The 20,321-nt window shown below is 40.1% G+C and overlaps 1 protein-coding gene across 4 annotated transcripts in view; it reads right to left on the bottom strand.

Annotated features, from left to right (window-relative positions):
• Nucleotides 1–19,812, bottom strand: part of XPO1 (exportin 1) — a 37,216-nt gene extending 17,404 nt beyond the window's left edge. The window contains exons 1-5 of one of the 4 annotated variants that reach the window (XM_030446897.1): nt 19,675–19,812; nt 18,945–19,000; nt 15,189–15,320; nt 11,468–11,569; nt 7,624–7,696 (exon numbers count right to left, since the gene is read on the bottom strand). In XM_030446897.1, coding sequence (XP_030302757.1) covers nt 7,624–7,696; nt 11,468–11,569; nt 15,189–15,314 — 301 coding nt within the window. In that variant the 5' untranslated portion in view covers nt 15,315–15,320; nt 18,945–19,000; nt 19,675–19,812. The other 3 variants (XM_030446899.1, XM_008500552.2, XM_030446898.1) reach the window with 3 other exon arrangements.
• Between the last annotated feature and the right edge of the window lie 509 nt (nt 19,813–20,321).

Raw genomic sequence — 20,321 nt, 5'->3', positions numbered from 1 at the left:
GCTTTACAATGAGGAAATTTCAACAAAAGGTAATCAGACTAAATTAGGACATATTTTGCAACAGATCAATTTATCAGCTTCTTAAAGACTGCAAGAAATTTTAAGAACTTTGCTTGAAACTGTATTAGGCTCAAGATAGAAATAAAGATGGCACCCAGAACTGTCTAGACCCTGACATACCACAATAGGTATTTAAAAAAGCTGCTGTAAAGCTCCCTCAGTAAAAAAAGAAATTTCTCCCCATTATGCATTTTCAGATCATACCTAACACCTACCTAGGTGCTCAATTTTAACACGGGAATTCCCATGCACATCATTTAGAAGTGAGACACTGTGCCAGAGGCTAGAAACATTTTCCTTGCATAATCTTACAAGGACAAAACTTAAAATTTTTTTCATCAATTAAGTACAACGCACTTTGATTTGGATTACTGTGCTTTTTATTGTACACATAGGTGCTATAGATTACAAAATTCTTAATAAATTCTGGTTTATCCATTTTGGTGGGTTTTTTTGCTTAGATTAACAATTTGTCAACTGAGGACATAAACCACATTTAACCAACTCCTTTTTTGTGTTTCTTCTACAAATATTTTTACATTACTTTAGAGCTTTCAGCTCCACCACAAAAACAATACAACCCAAGCAACCTTTTGTACCTAATCCTCAGCTACTCACCATTAACCTATCAACTACTGAAGACAGAGGAATAATGGCTTTCAAACTGACTATTCACCACAATATAGGCATCTAAAACCATTCTGTATAAAGATATCTGACTTCAAGAAAAGGCATGCACCCATGATTGTAAATCATTAGCTCTGACAAACAACTGATCTGACCACATAAGGGATTAAACACTTTCAAACTGGGCAAGTGTTTTGTTGCCATTGTTTTATAATAGGTGTATGATTTGCTATTCAACTTCATTAACCCAGAATCTGGCTTCAATCATTTTTTCAATAAGATGGTCAACTGACTCATGCAGACAAAACATGTACGTGAAAACTTCTATACAAGTTGTCACTACCAAAAAGGAAAGCCTCATGTTGAAGACATTTTCTTTTCCCCAGACACTATTCTACATTTTGAAGTGTTTCTAAAACTTCACCAGATTCAGTAATTTTCAGCATAACGGGCCTGAGCAACAGGACTAAAGGCAACAGTTTGGTAATTGGATTCTCATTAAATCTGAAGAAAACCTAGATCTAGACTATGAGCCATTAAATACATACTAAACAGAAGCTGTTCTACAGGTAGTTCCCACTACAAACAAAACTATTGAGAGAGAAGTTCATATTGATTTTGCAGAAATTGAAGCTGTCTTCCATTAGGTATAATGTATAGAGGAAATGACTACTTAGAAATAAGATATAATCAAAGGCTTGTGCAACATGGCTCAATGCTTGAGCGAGAGAAAACTGGTCATACCAGTGTACTGCTTAGAAGACTGGTGAGATACTCAAGGTAAGAAAGTTGAGTAACCACAACATGAAAGGGAAGAAACAAACAAAATTAAGTAAGCTGTATAGGTGGAGAATGGCTCAAGGTAAACAGGGGCAGGACATTAAGTGGTAACTTGAGGCAGATAGGTAAACAATGGAGGGATAACTTGGTCAGGACTAGGAAATAAAAAAGAATGCTAACTGTACACACAGTGTGCCTACTCTGTGGGTCACCCACTCCTGCAAGAATGTAAATAAAATGTGCTTCACTGAGGAATCTACCTGAGCTTATGTTATTGGTAGCATCTGCGTTCCTCACACTATTCATCAGTATCAACTGGTATCAATCCAAACAACTCCAGAGGAATGGTCATTAACAAAATAAATACAACTGTCAGTCACTGGGTAAGTTATTAGCAAGTACTAGCATTAATTTGACATCACAAGCATGTCCTAGTATTCTAAAAGCTAAAAACCACTCTGCTGAAGCATTACAGTAATTCATGAATCAGATATGAAAGCCCCCCAAAACAATACATTAATTAGGTTTGCAGTGCCAGAAACTAAACTATTGGAACCATCTGCCAAACCACTAAGGGAATCCAACTGTTGTAACTGCATTTCAGAAAGGAATTAGAAAATTAGTATTGTTCTTAGACTTCCAACTCCAAAGCTGCATATTTTCCATCTTGCTCCGTCAATAGCATTATGCTGCTTAGTTACAACTGGAATGCTATGCCACCATCCATCTGTCCATCAGATCACCAGATGAAAACAGTTGGTCTGGTCCAAATCTCCATTGAAAAAAAATGGTAACCACAGCTCAAAAGACAACCCAAAAGTTTGATAGTTTTCTCTGGTCAAGCTGCAGGCTTCCAAGGTCTTTCATCCAGTAAACAAATTCATATTCTTAATCCCTTAAAAACGGAAGCTATCCAATTCACTAATGCTTTTCTTTTTGCTTAAATGGCACCTTTTTTTTTAACTGAGGTATCGTGGTTTCTGCTCCATACTCAATAGTTAATTTATCATTCCACAGGAATGATGTTTTCAGTAAAAAGGCACCTCAGCACTGGATGCTGACAATAATCAACACCCAGGGTAGTCACCAGTTTTCAGCACGTCTAAGAAACTGTTCCATGGTAGCAGTGTGTTCTGAGGATTTAACAAAAGCTTTATTTTAGGGAGGCATGGGACACACACATGCCACGTGATCACTGCCTAGAAGGTTGCCTTCAATCAGAGACAAAGCTGAACAAATCTTGAAGATGGCAACAACACAACTGCCAAATTCAGACCCTTCTTTGCGCCAAATGGGAAAGACAAACATTCCTGGAAAACAGACATGCCAGTAAATCAAAAGGAAGGAAAAACCATGACAAGTAACTTTCTTCAACGACCGTCAAACATTACAGTTACACTGATCTCATGACAACCTACAACTAAGGGGAGCAGTTTCTGCTTTCCTTTCCAAAACTTTAATTTACACCGCACTGGCACTACTAGCACATACTCAAGAACTTGTTCAGAAGCTGATCTAGTACAGAGTTTAAAATTAAGTCTGTAGTCTTAAAAATGTTCTGCAACAATCTTCTACCAGCTTAGCTCCTTGAACCAGTTCAGTGAAGGACCAGAGAAGCACTTGTAGTACTAGCTCAAAAACATCAAGAAGTGCAGCAGTGAGGAACACCTGTTCCACAGCAGTTGGCAGTAGCTCAATCTAGCTCCAACTTCAAACTGCAGTATTGTTATCAAAAAGGCTGGATATCATCATTACAAGGCAAAGGTACTTGTGTACAAAGTTTAAAAAAAAAAGGTATTAATATAGAGCGATGACAGTAATTCAAGGTCTTTTAGGAAAGTTTCAAGATGAATATTAAGACAATGTAGTCCTTACGTGAAAGCTGCTCCTCTTCAGAGGAAAAGTACTGTCCCAAAGCTATGGAATGGTTAGAGCTGGATTCCTATTATCCAACAGTATGGTCTAAACTTGAAATTATGAAATACCCAACAATTTCATCTTTGGAAGCAGTTTCAGAAGCAATTACATCTCACCTAATTTAGCAATTACAGCTCACTTAGGCTGTGTAAACCTGAGCTCAGGAGTTCCTACCATGATCCAGCACAGCATGTTGCCATGATATAACACCTTGCAGACAAACACACTTCTTGTACATAAGATATAAAAGTACATCAAAATGCTAAAGCTGAGTTGTCCCCTCCAGGGATGCTCATTGCATACACATACTGTTCTATTTAAACAGTCCCCAAATATAGTCAAAATACCATCGTATTTTTAGTCTTAAGAAACAATGCTTTCCCCTATTTTCCCACTAATCATCTTTCCCCATAAGTAGTGAACCCAAACTCCCTATTTGCTTTTCAGCAGGAAAAAAGAAACTAGTTCACAAAATTTCTTTAAAAAGGGCCTAGAGCTTGTCTTCTCCCACACACATTACAGAAAATCAAAAAACATCTCTTTATGAAGCAAGCCAAAAATTTCCATTAAAATATGTAATCTCTCCACAGAAAAATCTCTTCTACAGCAGCTTCCACTACATCAAAAGCTTTATACTTAACACCCCAACTTTCCTGTAGGCCACTAAACCACATCATTCTCTGAACACTTAACTCTTTCCTTTTTTTTAAATTTCAAAATGAGGAACATTGTACAAGCAATTCAGGTTTTGTAATTAAGTGCTTATCCATTCCAGCCTGAAACACTCCAGAGAAGCTCATTCTGTTCACAAGAAGATAATTTCATTTCACGTTGCAGGGTTAATGAAACATATCACTGAACTAGAAGACCAAAAAGCCTTTATTTCTATGCAGGTTGCAAGAGAGTATTTTCTTCCACATTCCAAGAGAAAATCCTACTGAGACTATAGCAATTTCATCAGAAGACACCCTTTACAAGCATTATTAAATAATCAACTCTACAGAGTATCAGAATTTAAAGCAATTTAGTATCACCTCAACTGAGAATTTTAACTGGAGAATGACAGTACAATACTCTGAAAGTAAGTCAAGTTCACCACTGCATGGGATGTTCTGGAATGTGCCTGTCTAAATTTTCAATAAAACAGCCTGTCAAGCTTGAATGAAAACCACATTACATCATTTGTACATGTGTAAAAGAGCAATCCAAAGCCTTCTCTTAAAGACTAAATATATTATGGAGAGCAAGCCTAACCCACTGCTATAGGTTTTCTGAAGAAAACCTACTTTCCTACCTGTGTTTGGAACTCCAGGCTGGAAGCTAAAACCTCCCAGCATTCAGGCAAAAGCTGGAACATAACCCTAGCTAACCTCAAGGATAACAAGTCATTCTGTTGTACAACTTGAAGTACAGGTTAGGGAAAAAACAAACAAACAAAAAAAACAAAACAAAACAAAAAAACCCCACCACACCACAAGAACTCCAAAACAACAACAAAAAAAACACCAACAACTCAAAAAAGGTTACAGTTTGAGCTCTGTAATGACATCATTTTATTTATTCATTAATTTTCAGGCAGGTTGTTGCAAAAACATTTTCATCCACTGAGAACTCAATTGAAGTCTTAACTTCAACTCTTAAGCACTGCTGCTGCTACAAAGAAAAAGTGTTTTCTCAGATTTAGTTTCATCTCTAAAAAAACCAATATTTGTCAGCTGTGTTTCCTACACAAACCCAATTAAGCCATCTTAATTTTTATAAATAAGATATAAGGTAAAATTAACTGATCTGCAATATGCATGAATTGATCTGGTAATAAGCATTACTTTAGATTGAGTTTGCATTTTCTGCATGCATATTTTACTAGAGTTACAATGCAAACAGGAAAATCATGTCAACTAAAAGGAATGACTGGGAGTCAGAAACAAGGAACCTCAATCAGTCTTCTTATATCTCAGGTAATCAGAACTGAATGAGCTTTGGAGCAATTTTTTTGTAGGATCCAGTATCATCAGCCAATTAAAAAAAAAAAAAAAATTACCACAGATGAGAGGAAAAACTGATTTGCCCTCCAACACCAGTGAGGCCAAGATGGATCAATTACCACAGACAGGTATACCTGGTTCTGCTTCTACTAATGTACAGGAGAAATCAGACAATTAAAAGCCAACTAACTCAATTTCCCTAAACTGTGAGGATGAAAATCAATCTTGCAATTTTAGTTTGACTCTGTCAAAGAGAAAATATTTTTGAAAATAAAAAGAAGACACACATCTGTTAGGATGAAGGACTTCTTTCCTCTGGAGTCTTAAGAAGTACAAGAGTCAGGAAAAGTAAGTATAGAATACTGAGAAGTTGACTGCACATCTAGACAATAACTTGATTTTGCATTGTAATATATCAAGCTATAGCTATAGCATCTTCTCAGATGATGGTAATCAAACAGTACTATCATGCCAGCAAACAGTGAAGTAACAAAAATCTGAAACACCAATTCAAGTACATCTGTTCCTCAATTCATTTAAGCCAAGTATCCAGTGAAGAACAGATGAGAACATGACCCAAAGCACAGCCAGCATTCTCATCCTCCCAGAACTATTTCTCCTCTATTCTGGATGTTGAAAGCATGTCTTTTCTAAAACTTACAATTACTTGTAATCTGGTTTTGGCACTTGTTCCATTCGAAACTCTCCAGCAGGCCCACCTCTCTGGCATCTATTCTACTACTCCTCAGTCCATCAGCAGACAGTAGTAAGCTAAGTAACTACTTTATACTACTGAATCCTTTATTCCCACTCTGCTCCCATTTATAGAAATGTTAGCAGAACAACCTCCAGATGGTGAAGCTCAGTGCTCATGGTCAGAAATGTAGAAGACATGACTGATTTGAGGTTACTCTCATAATTAAAACCACACACAAAAGATTTAACTTCAGGGTACTCCCTTAGTTTCTCTGAAGGACACAACTGTGCTTGACTCTTAGTTGAAGTTGTTCCCTATAGCATAATCAAAGTAAAACTACTTCCACTTTCAAGTGAGTGAAACTACTTTCCACTTTACCTGTCAACCTGCAGCTGGAAGGAATGGGGAAGAAAGTGAGAATAATAATCAGAAAAAGAGGTAGAGTATCCCTCTACATATTGGTTTCTGTTGACATTTACAACTACTTTTTAATCAATAGAGCTTCAGAACCTAAGCACTGGCAATAAAAACTTAAAGCACATTATAACATTGTTAATAAAAGCTTACAGCAGAACACAGAAATCTGGAATAATTTAAATGAGTTCTGAAACCAGCTTTTAAGTAAAAAGTCAAGTATTAAGTGGTGATAACATTCAAGGACAAGGATTTAAAGAAGCTGAACTTCAAGTTTTGAAGTCCAAGTTATCATGACTTCTACATGAATCTATGTGAACAAGCACTAATCCTGTACAATGGAGGGACCTCCATATGCTACAGCTACCATCTAAAATTCAACACATTGCAAACTGTAAGGGAAGGAGGGAGGAAGAACCAAAAAATAACCAAAACAGTATTTTAAGACTTCCAGATTCTCTGCAATGACAGAAGAGCAGAGTTGCCCTGCACTGCACTTCCAGTTACAGAAATCCAGCTTCATACACACTGACAAGATTTAAAAGCAGACTTTCAGCAGACTTCTCCCTGCCTGAAAGAATGAATGACCATTAATAGGTTAAGGCTATGCTTTTACTTAAGTGTTTCTACTTTTAAATAATTATGAATGCTTACAATTTCAAAACAGTCACGAGTCTACACATTACCAGACAGAACAGTCTACTAAGAAAATGACAGTGCAGGCTGCATGCACAGCACAGAGAGGTTGAAGAAAACCTCCTGTGCCAAGTAGATACTTGAAATTTCTATCTCAAAGCCAGGGGGCAGCTTCAGAAGCTGCCTAGGATTAGACCTCTTCAGGTAAATTTGGTCTGTAAGTCAGCACAATGCTTAAGTTATAGTATTTCAAAACTATCAGTCACATCTACCCTCCCATGACAGGTACAGAATTTCAGGTGCTCACCATCATCACATTGAGACCATTACCACAAAAAGGAAACACGTAGTTTCATCATCCAGAAAAGCAGATACGGTCTTAATACCTGATGAAAACTTAAATAGTGTCATTGTATTGGAAGCTGAGAATTACTTACATGGGGGCTGACACAGTGAACCTCAGTTAATAAACAAAGTCAAGAGAAGACCATAAAAAGCCCTCCCTACCTTCACACTGGTTCCTTGGAAGAATCTTCCATCTTGTTTTTATCACATTTTCCAAGATTTGCAGTCCATAATACTGAAATTGGAGAAGAACAAAATGTGAGTACATTACTGTAGGGCTAACTAACTTTCAGGACTCTCATTCAATCAGACATTCACACTTAATATCTAAGACTTCAATATTATTAAACTAACAATTTTATTCAATATATGTCTATTCACCCATTTACTGAGGTTTCATGCATTTTTTTTCGTTTTATTCTTCACTACACTAAGTCCTGCTGTTTGATCATGCGCACACCAGGAGGGGGGAAAAAAGAAATAATAATTAAAAGCCCTCTGGCAGACAATTTTGGCTATCTGTAGAAGAGAAAGTAGCAGCCAGATATGAATTTGTATCATAAATGACTGCTTGTATGTTCTTTAACACAACCAGGCTCCTAAAATATTTAGCAGCTTGGATGGTCTCAAGCTTCCTATTGTTCCTCTAAGAGCTGAAAAAAAAAAATTTATCTTAGAATCACATGTCCCGACACTGGCACTTTCTAAAGAAAGTATTTCCCAAACTTCACTGGTGTGTTACTTTAGGAACAGCAAGACAACCCACAGGTTTATTTAATTTCAATACCCACCCCAATATGGCACTATTTCTAGTATTTAAAGATGAACTTTTGTGCTCAGTCAAAGAGTAATAAAAATTTAACATCTTGGAAATCCTTTTACCTTTCAGGAATTCCTTCCTATGTTCTCTCCCAAAACCATTACATTTGCAAAGTGACTGGGAAGGCCACTCCCTCTGCCCATTTGTCCCTACTGCCAACTCACAGTAACAGGGAAAGAAGTTCATGACAATATGATCAAAGAACTTTAACATGTTAAACCCCATTAACATGGACAGACAGCAGAGAAAAGGGGACAAAGTTTTGCGTTCACTTTATCTGCAGTGAATTAGGAAGAAAAACCAATGACATCAATGCCTGAAAGGTAAACTCAAGTTTTCACAGTTAAAAGTTTGGCTGAGAATAAGAGTTCCTCTTCAAAATGGTTAGTTGTTACACAAAGTAGGACCATTAATATTTCAACCAAAGGGATCATATAAACTTCAATATCATGAACAAACACAATGTAGACTGTCCCGAACTACATTGCATTGAAATTCCATTTCTGCTGTTCTCATCTTAACATAACCAACATCCTTCTGCTTCTCTATCCAACCCAGCTTCCCACAAACTTCAAGTATACATCCTGTATTTCCACAATGTTCTGTCATCTTCCAAAATTGAGAAAAATTATGAATTAACAGGTCTCTTTCTTCATGGCCAGCAACAAGTTTATCTGGATTTTTATCTATAAATTTACTTAATTACTTAACATAAAAGCAAAATGAAGTCAACAGAAAAATGTATGAAAATGTTCTAAAGCAAAATGCTTCATTTTACAGGAAGTTACTTCAATCAGTGCTATAGATTTAGACACCTAATTCACTTTCACAATACCCAAAATAATTCAAAAAGTTTTTAACAATGTCTGAAGTATGAACACTAACAACAGACAGTGCTAACATTTGTGAAGCAGATCTGAACTATATCTAAATGTCTAGATTCTACAGGTACACATACGAACAGTCCTTTCAGAAAACAGCTACCCAAAAATGTTAATTTTGTTTACAGGCTTTTGTTCCACAAGTCAGCCTTTGGACTTTAAGACAAGAATGGCAAGCCTAGTTTCATTTTACAGAAGCACTCCATGACTAACAAACTTTAAAAAAATCTTACATAAACTAAGGACAGACCACATATTTTATTATTAATAAAATACTATTAAAAACACTTTCCCTGCTTAAGCTTTTCCAAAAGACAAAAACCTCCAGCAATTTGCCGCACCTATATCTCATTATCTGCTACAGTATCTAATTCAGATTTACGTACCTTTAACCACAAAGAGGATCATGCTGTCTAGGTTTCTACTCAATCTTTCACACGTACATCAGTTCTGTGGTCTCCTAACGTCTTGTTCATGCCTTCCTCAGAAATAGCCATTTTTTCTAACACTCACACATGAAACTGAACGGTAGCAGTAACAGAATCACTTCATCTATACACCCTTCCTGTGATTCCATATTTAAAGGCTTCATCAGCCTGCCTGAACATTACAGGAGGCTTTCTGGCTTTTTATTTTCAAGCTTCATTTGACCCTAGGATTCTCTATGATTTTTAATATTTCCCTGACAACAAAACTCACCAAAGCTAAAGTCACTGACACCAATTACGAGTTTTGCCACCTAAACTATCAGCATACTTTTTCATCAACTTTGCAATGGTGCATGCAAAGACATTTGAACTGTGCATAAAACAGACATCTTTCAAACCTCATTTGCTATTTCCTTATTTCTATTTGTCTAACAGCAATTCATTGCTCAGTTATGAAGATGAGGGACAGGTAACAGCAAAGACTGAAAAAAAGGTATGAAATGATCCCTATGGTAGAAATGTCTATGGTACCTTTTTTTACTTACTCTATGCACCGAATCCCTTTCCCACCCACCTCCCAAGAAACAAAAACAATTGATGAACAGAATTCAGTTAAAGGGAATCAAAAGGGTAGACCTTGTGGAGGCCTGCCGTCAAAGCCTAGCTGTGTCAGTTGCACAGGAAGACACCCCTTTTCTTCCTATTACAAGCAATCAACATAATGGAACATTATGATTAATATCAGGTAGTGTTAACAGCTTTAATTAAAGAAAAAATATGATTGCATAAAAGCCAAATGTCATAGTGCATAAATTTAGCACCAAATCATTTGCAATTTATGTAAATTGAAGAATTCTTTACCTGTTGCTTTCTTTCTGTTCCTCTAATCATCTCATTTTTCACAAGACAAATTTGAGTTTTTAAAAATACTGTTGATAAATCAACTTAAACATTAGTAATGTCTGTCAGTATAAAAAGCAAAGTTTACCAGGCAAGCAAACAGGCAAACACTGTTACTTAAAGGTTAGCACTTTGAGGAAGTTCTTTAAACTGTTTTCCCCTCAACTTTAGAGAACAATTTAAAAAAATGAACTGTTTCATTAAAACTGCCTGATTTCAGAAACCCTCCAAACACAATTATTTTCTGTTCGAATACTGTGTGTATCAAGCAGAAAATCATGCATATCAGTTGAGATAATCATAATCAAACTTAAAGACAGTGAAAACACATTTCGATCAACTTCTTGGTTCAAACTTCAGAAGCCTTAGGCAAAGCACTTAAAATTGTAGCAAAAAGCAGAATGTTGCCCTTTTTAGTCTCAACCATGATGGACAGATTAAAAACAGTGGTAAAAAACAAGTGTGTTCTGCATATTAGTAAAGATTAATCTACTGCAGTGAGTTTAGGGTACTGAACTTTCACTTACTGCTCAGAAGGCCTAATAAGGTTTCTATATTGTCTTTAATACACTGAGGGACAAATTGTCTTCATAACGTACACATGGCTCTCATTACCAAATACAGCCATGCACTTACCCAAGGACAAAATGTGGCTCTAGTAGTCTTTACATTACTCAGATGTGTACAGACACAAACCAGTCTTTGGAATTGGCATCATGCTTGCATGTGCCTTGGAAAAAACATTATTTCCAGTTTAGCTTTACTTTTTTTTTTTTATATATATAAAGAAATTCTTGTCAATGTAAAAGGAGGTTTAAGTATTTTGTCCATTCACAGTTCTTGTTTAAAGCCAGCTTTGGGAACAAGACAAAAAATGTGGTTTGAATCAAGAAAGCCTATGGCTTTCTATGAGATACCTTCCTCAAAGTTTATGAATGGAAGAAAGAGAAAAACTAAATAAATGTTAATTTGCTTACTTTGGTATTCATGTTCTGAGAGAACTCCAAAATAGTATCAACTCTTGTCCATGCATCAGGATGTTCTTTTAAGTGAGTCAAGACCTCCTGTGCCATTCTTTGCTAAAATCAAGTAAAAGAAACAAAGTATTAGTGTTAGATTATTTAAAAATATATATACTGTCAGTGAAGGCATTAACCTGTAAAATCTTTAAATCACTTATGCAAGTTAGGCAGAACTCACTTATAAGCAACAAGTCCGTTAAGCCTCCTTCTGTGTGGCAACTGAAGTTTATTAACAATCAAACTCCAAATGTCTTGATGCAAGACAGTAATATACTTACTTTCATCTTTCCATACTGAACGATGAATCTATAGCAAAAATGGATGTGTGAGAACAGTGCACTTTAGAGGGAAAATATACTTGAGAAAGAAGTTTCTCCCCTTGAATGAAGTCATCTAGACAGAATTCTATTTTAAGGGCACCCAAACTTCCTCGTTCACCTGGAAGTATTCTCATAGGCCAGCTTTAAGGAATACCTATCATGCTGCAACATTGCTGAAGTAGGAACTGTTGCAGAACAGATCATTACAGATCCCCGATCTCTACTTCTGAGGAATCCCTTGATACATCTAACAGCTTACAAAACAATAATAAAAAACTGCTTAGGGGAAAGGAAGGGAGTTGGTCGTGCTAATGGTTTGCTCTTCCTTGGACTGACATTACCAATTATTGTACTAGATACTATGGTTTCAGTAAGTTGCAAAACCTCATCTGAAGAAATTACACACTGAAATGGCTGAATCCATTTCAGCTATTGTTTTAGAAGTCTGGATAAGTCCATAAGCATTTTTAGGGAGCCAAATTATGTTAGCCATTTCCAAAAATTCAGTGTACTGACAAACCTTGCTGCAAGTTATGTTATCTACAAGAATCAGACACTGTCTGACCAACACGAAATTTTTACATCACAATTAACAGAACTTGCTTCATTCTTCCACTGCGCTCTAGAGCAACTTAAATGGAACTGCACAGCAGTTGAAGCTGTAAGCTTTAATTTGAAGCTTTAGAACTTACTACAAGCTATGCAGATCTCTAGTTTGCTACAAAAACATATTTGAGCTAATCAATTAGTGTAAGAAAGCATGTATTTTCAGTAAGACAGAAACCCCATTGAGACCCCAAATCCATATACATACAATGTGAGAAAACAACAAATTGGGTATGGGGTTCACCAAATTATAAGTGAAAGCTATGACAGCAAACAGCAAGGATGTCTAAAACCTCCAGGCAGCTCTGGTATCCCTACTTAACATAATTGAGCACAGTGGAGCAATTTCCTGTCAAACACAGTCTATGACTAGCAAGCAAATCCCCGTAGATTTGATATGGAGAAGTCCCACATGAATACTTCTTTCCAACCTGAAACTAGTATTATATTCTCATGGAATGACCTCAGAGCTTACAAAAATCAGCACTTTTGATGCTCAAGGGAAGAACAGCTGTACTACTTCCAGGTCCAACCTGTGTTTGTTTTTATACTGGCCCGTTTAGTGCTAATACTGGTGACATATCACAGGATCAAACTGCAACACCTGCAAAACAGAGAAGCTGAATATTCCTTGCTCAAGCACTGAAAACTTTGGTCTGATGCCCATTAACTTCTTTTCTGGAGTTCCATTAAAACTGTATAAATTTAACAGTAATGCTTCATCAAGAACAAATTCTTAATGTGTTGTTACTACTAAAAAAGAGAATCAGCAAATAATCCTTATAAATATATGAAGCTCTAACAGAAAAACGGAATGAAGAGTCTGGGATGAGTCTAGGTAAACACCTATGAGTTGTCTGAAGTACCCTTAAGTCATGAGTTGCACTGGGGTGGGGTTGGAGACATCCTTTCCAAGACGTCTAGGACAGAAGAGAGCTTCTCTCTTGCCTAACATAGAACAGCAGGTAAGAGTTTGCAAGCAGAGATAAGAACTACATAGAAGCAGACAAGTGAATCTGAAAGCAAGTTCAGCATGGGCCATCCAGGCTGCATTCTAAACCTCTTCTACCCTAACATTACCCTGGGCAACCCACTGTTAATCTCCCAATTTTAATATTTAGTTTCCTCAACCTCTGTTATTTCTGACACCCTTTATGTCATAATTTGAGTGACAGGCTCCACAGAGAACCATTTTTCCTGCCAGAATTTTTGAACTCTGTGGAAGAGATAAGACCTCTCAGAGTCACTAAATTACATCTCCACCTCTGAAAACAGACTAGAATAGAAAACCGAAATTTTCATTTAAGTGACACATATTCGTACATATACTGAAAATATGTTTCTATTGTAATTTTCTTTTCCCAGCTGAAAGCCACCTCTTGAATTTTTGCTTCTTACTGCAGTCATTTTCTACATACCTTATACCCAGCCATTGTTAGTGAAGCAACTTCTCAGAATACCAGAATAGCAATTTGATCATTGTGTTTGCTGTAAATACTCTATTCTCCTTAAAAACCTTCTCAACTTTTTGATTCATTCAAACAAAATAACACTATAAACACCACCTACTTTGTAAAGCAGTAAACAAACTATCACTTACAAAACACAAGTCCATACTTTTAGCAATTTTACAAGCAGTTTCCTGAGATATGATAATTTCAAAATAAACTAATGCTAGTAAACTATTCGAATTTAGGGAACTCAAAATGCAAATATTTCAAAAAACAGCAAGGTATTTCAGGATCTGTAGCAATGCACATTAGTAAGCCCTACAAAAGCTTTCATTTTAAAAAAGACACATAAACCATTAATATTTTAACAGCTGGAAGGAATAAAAAAGCATCAGCTACTTTGTCTCATTTTAATTCACTTAATTGTTAAGCAAGAATATCTTAGTACGGGATGCCTGACACTGAAATTCCCAATTTAAGCATGAGCTATTAGAATTTATCAGAACTATGCCAACACCCTTGTAGGAACTTTTTACACACTTTGTAGGAGCTTTTAACATCTAAGTCTTATTTTCAAAATAGTTTAAGAAATAGGTAAAAGCAATACAAGATTCACTTTCAAGACAATATATGCAAACACACCAATGCACACATTCCCCCTATTTGAACTTGCAACTTCCCATTCTGCACTAAGTCTGAAGAAAAGACCACAAGAAGAACCTGTGCAAACAAGGAGTAAAAGGAGGGGGGAACTGACACATGAAGGTCAAGCTCTTCTCTTGGATGTGTTGTCACACATATGAACATACATACAGTATATGTAAGTATTTATATTATAATACATTCTAGTATATATTTGTAAATATATAGAGAGCAGTAACATCATGAATATTTTTCTTTTGAATGCAAATCTTCAGTGAAACTGAAATTAAATTTGTGCCTTCACAATCCTGCCCATGATAACTAACAAAAGGCAGCTCAGGTCTTCCTGAAAAGGGTAAGAGAAGGAAGCTGCAAGCAGAAGTGCCCTTACCAAATCATACTTGTTCATCCTTATCAACAGTAGAAAGCATATTAAAAATGAGCACACACAAAACCAGCATTTTTTTTTAGTGCCACTTTCATATTCATTACAGGAGGCCTTCCTTTAAACCAGGGTACACAAATTACCAGTGATACTCCAATCACTAACGAATTAAATTCACTAATATTACTGATTTTTATTGAATTAATTTAGCTCAACTGATTTGTTACAAAATTAAACACTGTCAATAAACAATGGTTCTAAGTCCACATTACCTGTGCACCTTCTCCATGGTACAAGCAGTTCACCACATTGTCCAAGAGATTGATATCCAGTTTCTGGTTAAAATCCAGCAGCTGACGAGCTGCATGGTCTGCTAACATTGTCATAATTGCTGGCATAGATTACTGCAAGATAAATTTAAAAAATGTCAATTAATAAATTATGATTAGATGTAAAGCAAGTGCTTCAACTTAAGAATCTCATTTGAATGACATGGCCTACATTAGCAGTACTGAACACAACACTCCCTCAACCACTGAGCAAGTAGCAAAACAAACTGAAAAATGTACACATCACTACACCAACTAAATTCTCAGGGTCTTTAGCAGATACAACATAATGAGTCTCACTACAAATGGGCTGCTTTGCCAGCAAGCTAAAACTTATTTCCAAGTGGCTATCAGCTCCTACCAGTCCCTAAACATGTAAATCAATTACATTTCCTGGTAGAAATACCAAGTATCATTACAACCAAAACCCACACTAACAATCCCAGTTAAATTTTGAGCTTCCAAGGTCAACAAGCACAATTAGAAGGTCAGTTCCAAAAACTTTTAAACACTTGATTATGGAAGTGACATGTGTACACACGTTAATGAATTAGTGAGGGGGGAAGTTTTCAAATCCTTGGGGTGGGGAGGGGGAACAACAAGAAGCAATCTACTAGTTTTTGAGCTAAGTACGAGTAAGAAATTTCCATTGAAATTAAGAAAACTGAATGAATCCACTTTGAGAGACTGAAGTTGAGGGGACTGTTAGTTCAGCAGGTTACTTGGTGTACCACATCAGATCCTTTAACACTGAAATGGAATACTACTGGACATTTCAGGTCCCATAAAACCAGCAACACATACATGCATTAACTCTTTGTCCTAGATATAGTAGCCTCAATATTATACACAGGAAGTCAAAGTGGGGTGTGTGTGACTGTGGGTATTCAAGTAAGATGCTTACCAGCCAAAGACTAGTACAAAATACAGGCAATCGGGAAAAGCAAGAAAATAAGCCAAGAACCACAGAACTGTGGGTGGTAAATTATACTCTAACCTTTTCACACCACTCCCCATGTTGGAAGCACCTGATCAAGCTGGTTTCCCTCTTCACACAGTCACTGGCAACTGTAACACACACTCCTTCCCTCCTCAGTACAGCAGCTCTCCTTCCACTTGGCTCTAGTGTTCAGGATGATAAAGCTACAGATCTCTAAAACCACTCACTTGACAAAAAAACAGTAGTCTGGACAACTCCAAGATCACTCAAAAAGTTACGCTAGTATCTTTCTGAATGTTCTGATAGCTCTAACTCTTCCAGAAAGAGCCCCAATACTCCCAGCTAACCGATTCTGTAGTGTAAGCTAGAAGTCAGATCTGCCCTAAGTAACTTCATGAATTCGTTTTATGCCTTACATAATTACACCCAAAAGTTAACAGCAAGACAAACCTGTGCCTCAACCCAAGTAATTACTAATCAACTGAAAGACCTACAATAGCATACAGACAAGAGAAACCTTTTGTTTAGAAATGCATATTTGCAAGTAGTGTCAAGAAATTCACTTTCTACAGAAAGCCATTAACTTCAAAACCTAAAACACTTTAATGTTTTCCGAAATAAAAATCATTTAGTTAGTATTACCACACTAAAAGCATTTTGAGGGCTGTATCAACATCCAGACATCCCTTTTACAACATCTACATGGAAAAACAGAAGGAAAAGATCAAGTAGAAAACGAAGTAAAACTGCAGCTCCACGCCCCCAACCTTGAAAAACGGCAAGTTGAAATTCAGAAGCAAGAAACTAATCAGCAGGGACGGCTTATTATTTTAACTCGGGCCCTTTGAAAATTTCGTCTGGCAAAGGGGCAGCAAGCAGCATTACCAGAAGGAAACTGGACCTATTAATGACCTCCCTGAGCTCATAGCTGTTAGCACTCCCACCAGACACGCCTGCTGTCGAGACGGGCCCGCCCCTTTTTGTTCACATCTGGCCCCCATGGCAGAGCCGGGAGAGCGGTTTTCAAACTACAAGAAACCTCCTAAGTCAGTGGCTCCTCAGGTGGGGCCGCTCATTTCGGATTTAAGGATGTCCCGGTGCCTTACTCAGCCTGAAGAGCGCTAACGAGGAGCCACGTGACCAGGAGAAGTTATTAACCACATGGAAGCAGAAAGGAAATGTTTTGAATAGGGCTCTCTGCCACTCCCAGCATGATCTTCAAAATGACCTACCTCCTCGGAAACCGAAACACAGAAATGGCGGCTTTATGGTCCATACGAACTGCAAACAACTCGATTTCCTACTCCTAACACTCCACATGAAGATTGTAATCTTTGATTTACTATGCTCCTACACTTTCTCCCTCTCCTCACCATACCTTAACACCGGAACAGGTTTTAACCTTAGCTCTAACAATCGCCACTTATCAATTCAACACTACCAATATATGGGGAAATAGAAACAAAAGAAAAAGTTGTTTTAAAAAAATCTCCACTACAATATAGCCAGAATCTGACATCTACCGAAGGTCAAAAGAACTGCATTTCCAGTACTGTTTACATAGTTCTCCCAACTCTCCATGACCCTAGACCTTTTAAGTTTAACGCTACAGTTATTATTGTTATATACCTGACTAATTTAAGCACGTAGTACGCAGGAACAGCTGCATAGATTTTAATAGCAAGAAATGCTGAGTATACACAATGAACCCTAGAGCACCTTCGACCCAGCAACTTAAAGCTCACTGGGGGCAGCAACTGAAAAGACACAAACCAGCCTAGAAGATTCACTGTGCCCCACTACTAAGCATGCAATTCCGCTACTGAACACAACCGAATCGCCACCCCACTACCCTCTTCCAACGAATTAGTTGCATCACTTGTAAATTCCTCCAGCTGCACGATGCGAAAAAGGAGCACAGCACAGGCGCATACACCAGCAATCCCAACGAAAACGATTCCTTCCCTCGCACACGTGTGTGCCCCGGCGTACGAGGATTAAAATAACCCCGCTCTGCAACCATCTGACTGCCCCCACACCTCGGAGCATTTTTTTTTTTTTCGGTACGGCGGCCGCGCCCGAAATAACTCAACACACCCACCCAGCGCAGAGGCCTTTTTCCCCTCTTCCCGCCGCCAAGCCGCCGCGGCTGTTCCCCGGTGCACGAACGGGGGGACGAGAATGGGAAGAACCTGTATGGCGCAGGAAAGGGCGGCGAAGCCCCCCGAACGGGCGGGCCGGGGCCCTGCAGAGCACGGCGGGCCAGCGGCGGCGCAGCCCCTCCTTCCCCTCCCCTCCCCTCCCCGGGCTCCCTCCCTGCGCTCTATACAGGGCCCCCACGTGATGCAGGCGGACGTTTCAATACTGCTGCACTAGACACACACACAAAAAAATATTTCTGGAAACTTCCACTCCTAATAATTTACAGATTATGTGTCCCAGCCCGCTCGGACCCCAGCAGCCGCTGCCCGGCCTCCCCGCCGCTTTCCCCGCAGCACCCGCGGTAGGCTCCGGGCTCCTTTCAGCCGCTCGGCAAGGCCTAGGATGCTTCTACCCAAAACCCCATTTTAAATGCACCCCCACTCGGGGTTTTTCCTCGGCGCCCAGGACGCCTCTTTCCCCCAGCGAAGACTTCACGCCCTCCATAGGGGCACATGCACGGCCATACCCCTTCCCACTGCGCTCCCCCCTCGCCCCCTACCGCGCTACCCATCCCAACACCCCCCCCCTTCCTCTCCGTTGCCTGAGCACTCACTTACCTACGTGTTTCTTACAGCTTCTTGCTTCAAAAAATAGGGGTGGGTGACCGAAGTTTCTAACAACACGCAAAAAAAAAAAAAAAAAAACCAACAAAAAAAAACACCACCAAAAATAACCCTCCCCCCACAAAAAAATTAAAAAAAAAAAAACAAAAACGAGGGGGGGGAAAGACGAGCGCACCCCCCCTCCCCTCCCTATCGGGTATGTACCACCAGCGCCACTCCTCTCCTCCCCGCACTACCCCCTATAGCAAGCTTGCCCTGGCCTTACTGCACCCGGCGCCCGGCAGAAGCCTACGGCCCTCGGGGCGTGCGCTCCTGTCGGCTCCGCGCCTTCCCCTCAGCCCAGGAGCAAGGCCGCCCGCTGCCGGATTCGCAGCAGTCAGGGCGCGTTGCCCTCCTTTCGCTCAGGAGAGGGGATCGACGCGGGGCTCTGGCCTCCCAAGGCCGCTAGTACTTAGGGGAAAGCTTCTACCTTCCTCGTGGCCCTGGCTGCGGCTCGGCGGGGCCCTGGTTCTCCCTCTCCCGCGTCGCTGGCTGCCCAGGCCCCGGCCCGTGTAGCTGGGTCTGTGGCTACTCCTGTTGCTGCCGCTCTCCCCTCAGCTTGGCCGGCGGATCAGTTCGCCCCCATTCCCACCCACCCCCCGGGGCCTCGCACTAAACTTTGCCCCCCTTCAGCTGCGCTGGCGATTCCCCCTTGCGGGCTCCCCTACGAGCAGGTCACACGCACAGCGGCGGAGGCAGCGGTGGTAGCAGGGACTGAGCGCGGCGCCTCTCCCCCCTCCTAATGCCACAGACTCGGAACCGGCTCAAACCGGTTCAGACTGGGAGATTCCATCTCGGTTTAGTTTTCAGCCCATGGCGCCGCGGAGCGTTTGGAAACCTCGGGCCTCCGCCCAGCTGCCGCTCCCATTGGTCCCGAGCTGTGTCGCCGCGCAAGCGGCCTCCGCGCTTATTGGCCGGACCGCCTGTCAATCTGCTGAGAGCCTCGGAGGGGCGGAGGGAGTGAGCGGCCGCCGAGGGGGGGGTGAGGGGGGGGATAAGCTAGAAGGGATCCGCCCCCTCTCCAGCAGCGTTTTGGGCGCAACGGGGGGCGGGGCGCCGCTGGCTGATAGGCTGATCACAGCTGCCACTCAAAGGCGGCCCCGCCTCCAGTTCGCAAACCGCGGGCGCAGGTGCTGCTGCCTCCTGGTTGGTTGGCGCGTTGGTGTGACGCGCGTGCCTGAGCGCGGCTCTCGCGGTTGCGTTGGGGGGGGGGGGGGGGTGTTGGCGCGCGCGCGGCGGGCTGCCGTGGCGCGGCGGTGAGGGGGAGGGGCGGCTGCCGCGCGCGGGTGGCGACCGTTGGGGGCCGCTAGCTCGTGCCAGAGGGGGAATTGC

This window comes from Calypte anna, chromosome 3, assembly GCF_003957555.1.
Source record: "Calypte anna isolate BGI_N300 chromosome 3, bCalAnn1_v1.p, whole genome shotgun sequence".
Classification (NCBI taxonomy): domain Eukaryota; kingdom Metazoa; phylum Chordata; class Aves; order Apodiformes; family Trochilidae; genus Calypte; species Calypte anna.
Note: the sequence above shows the minus strand (reverse complement) of the source record. Positions and strands in the feature narration are given on the sequence as shown.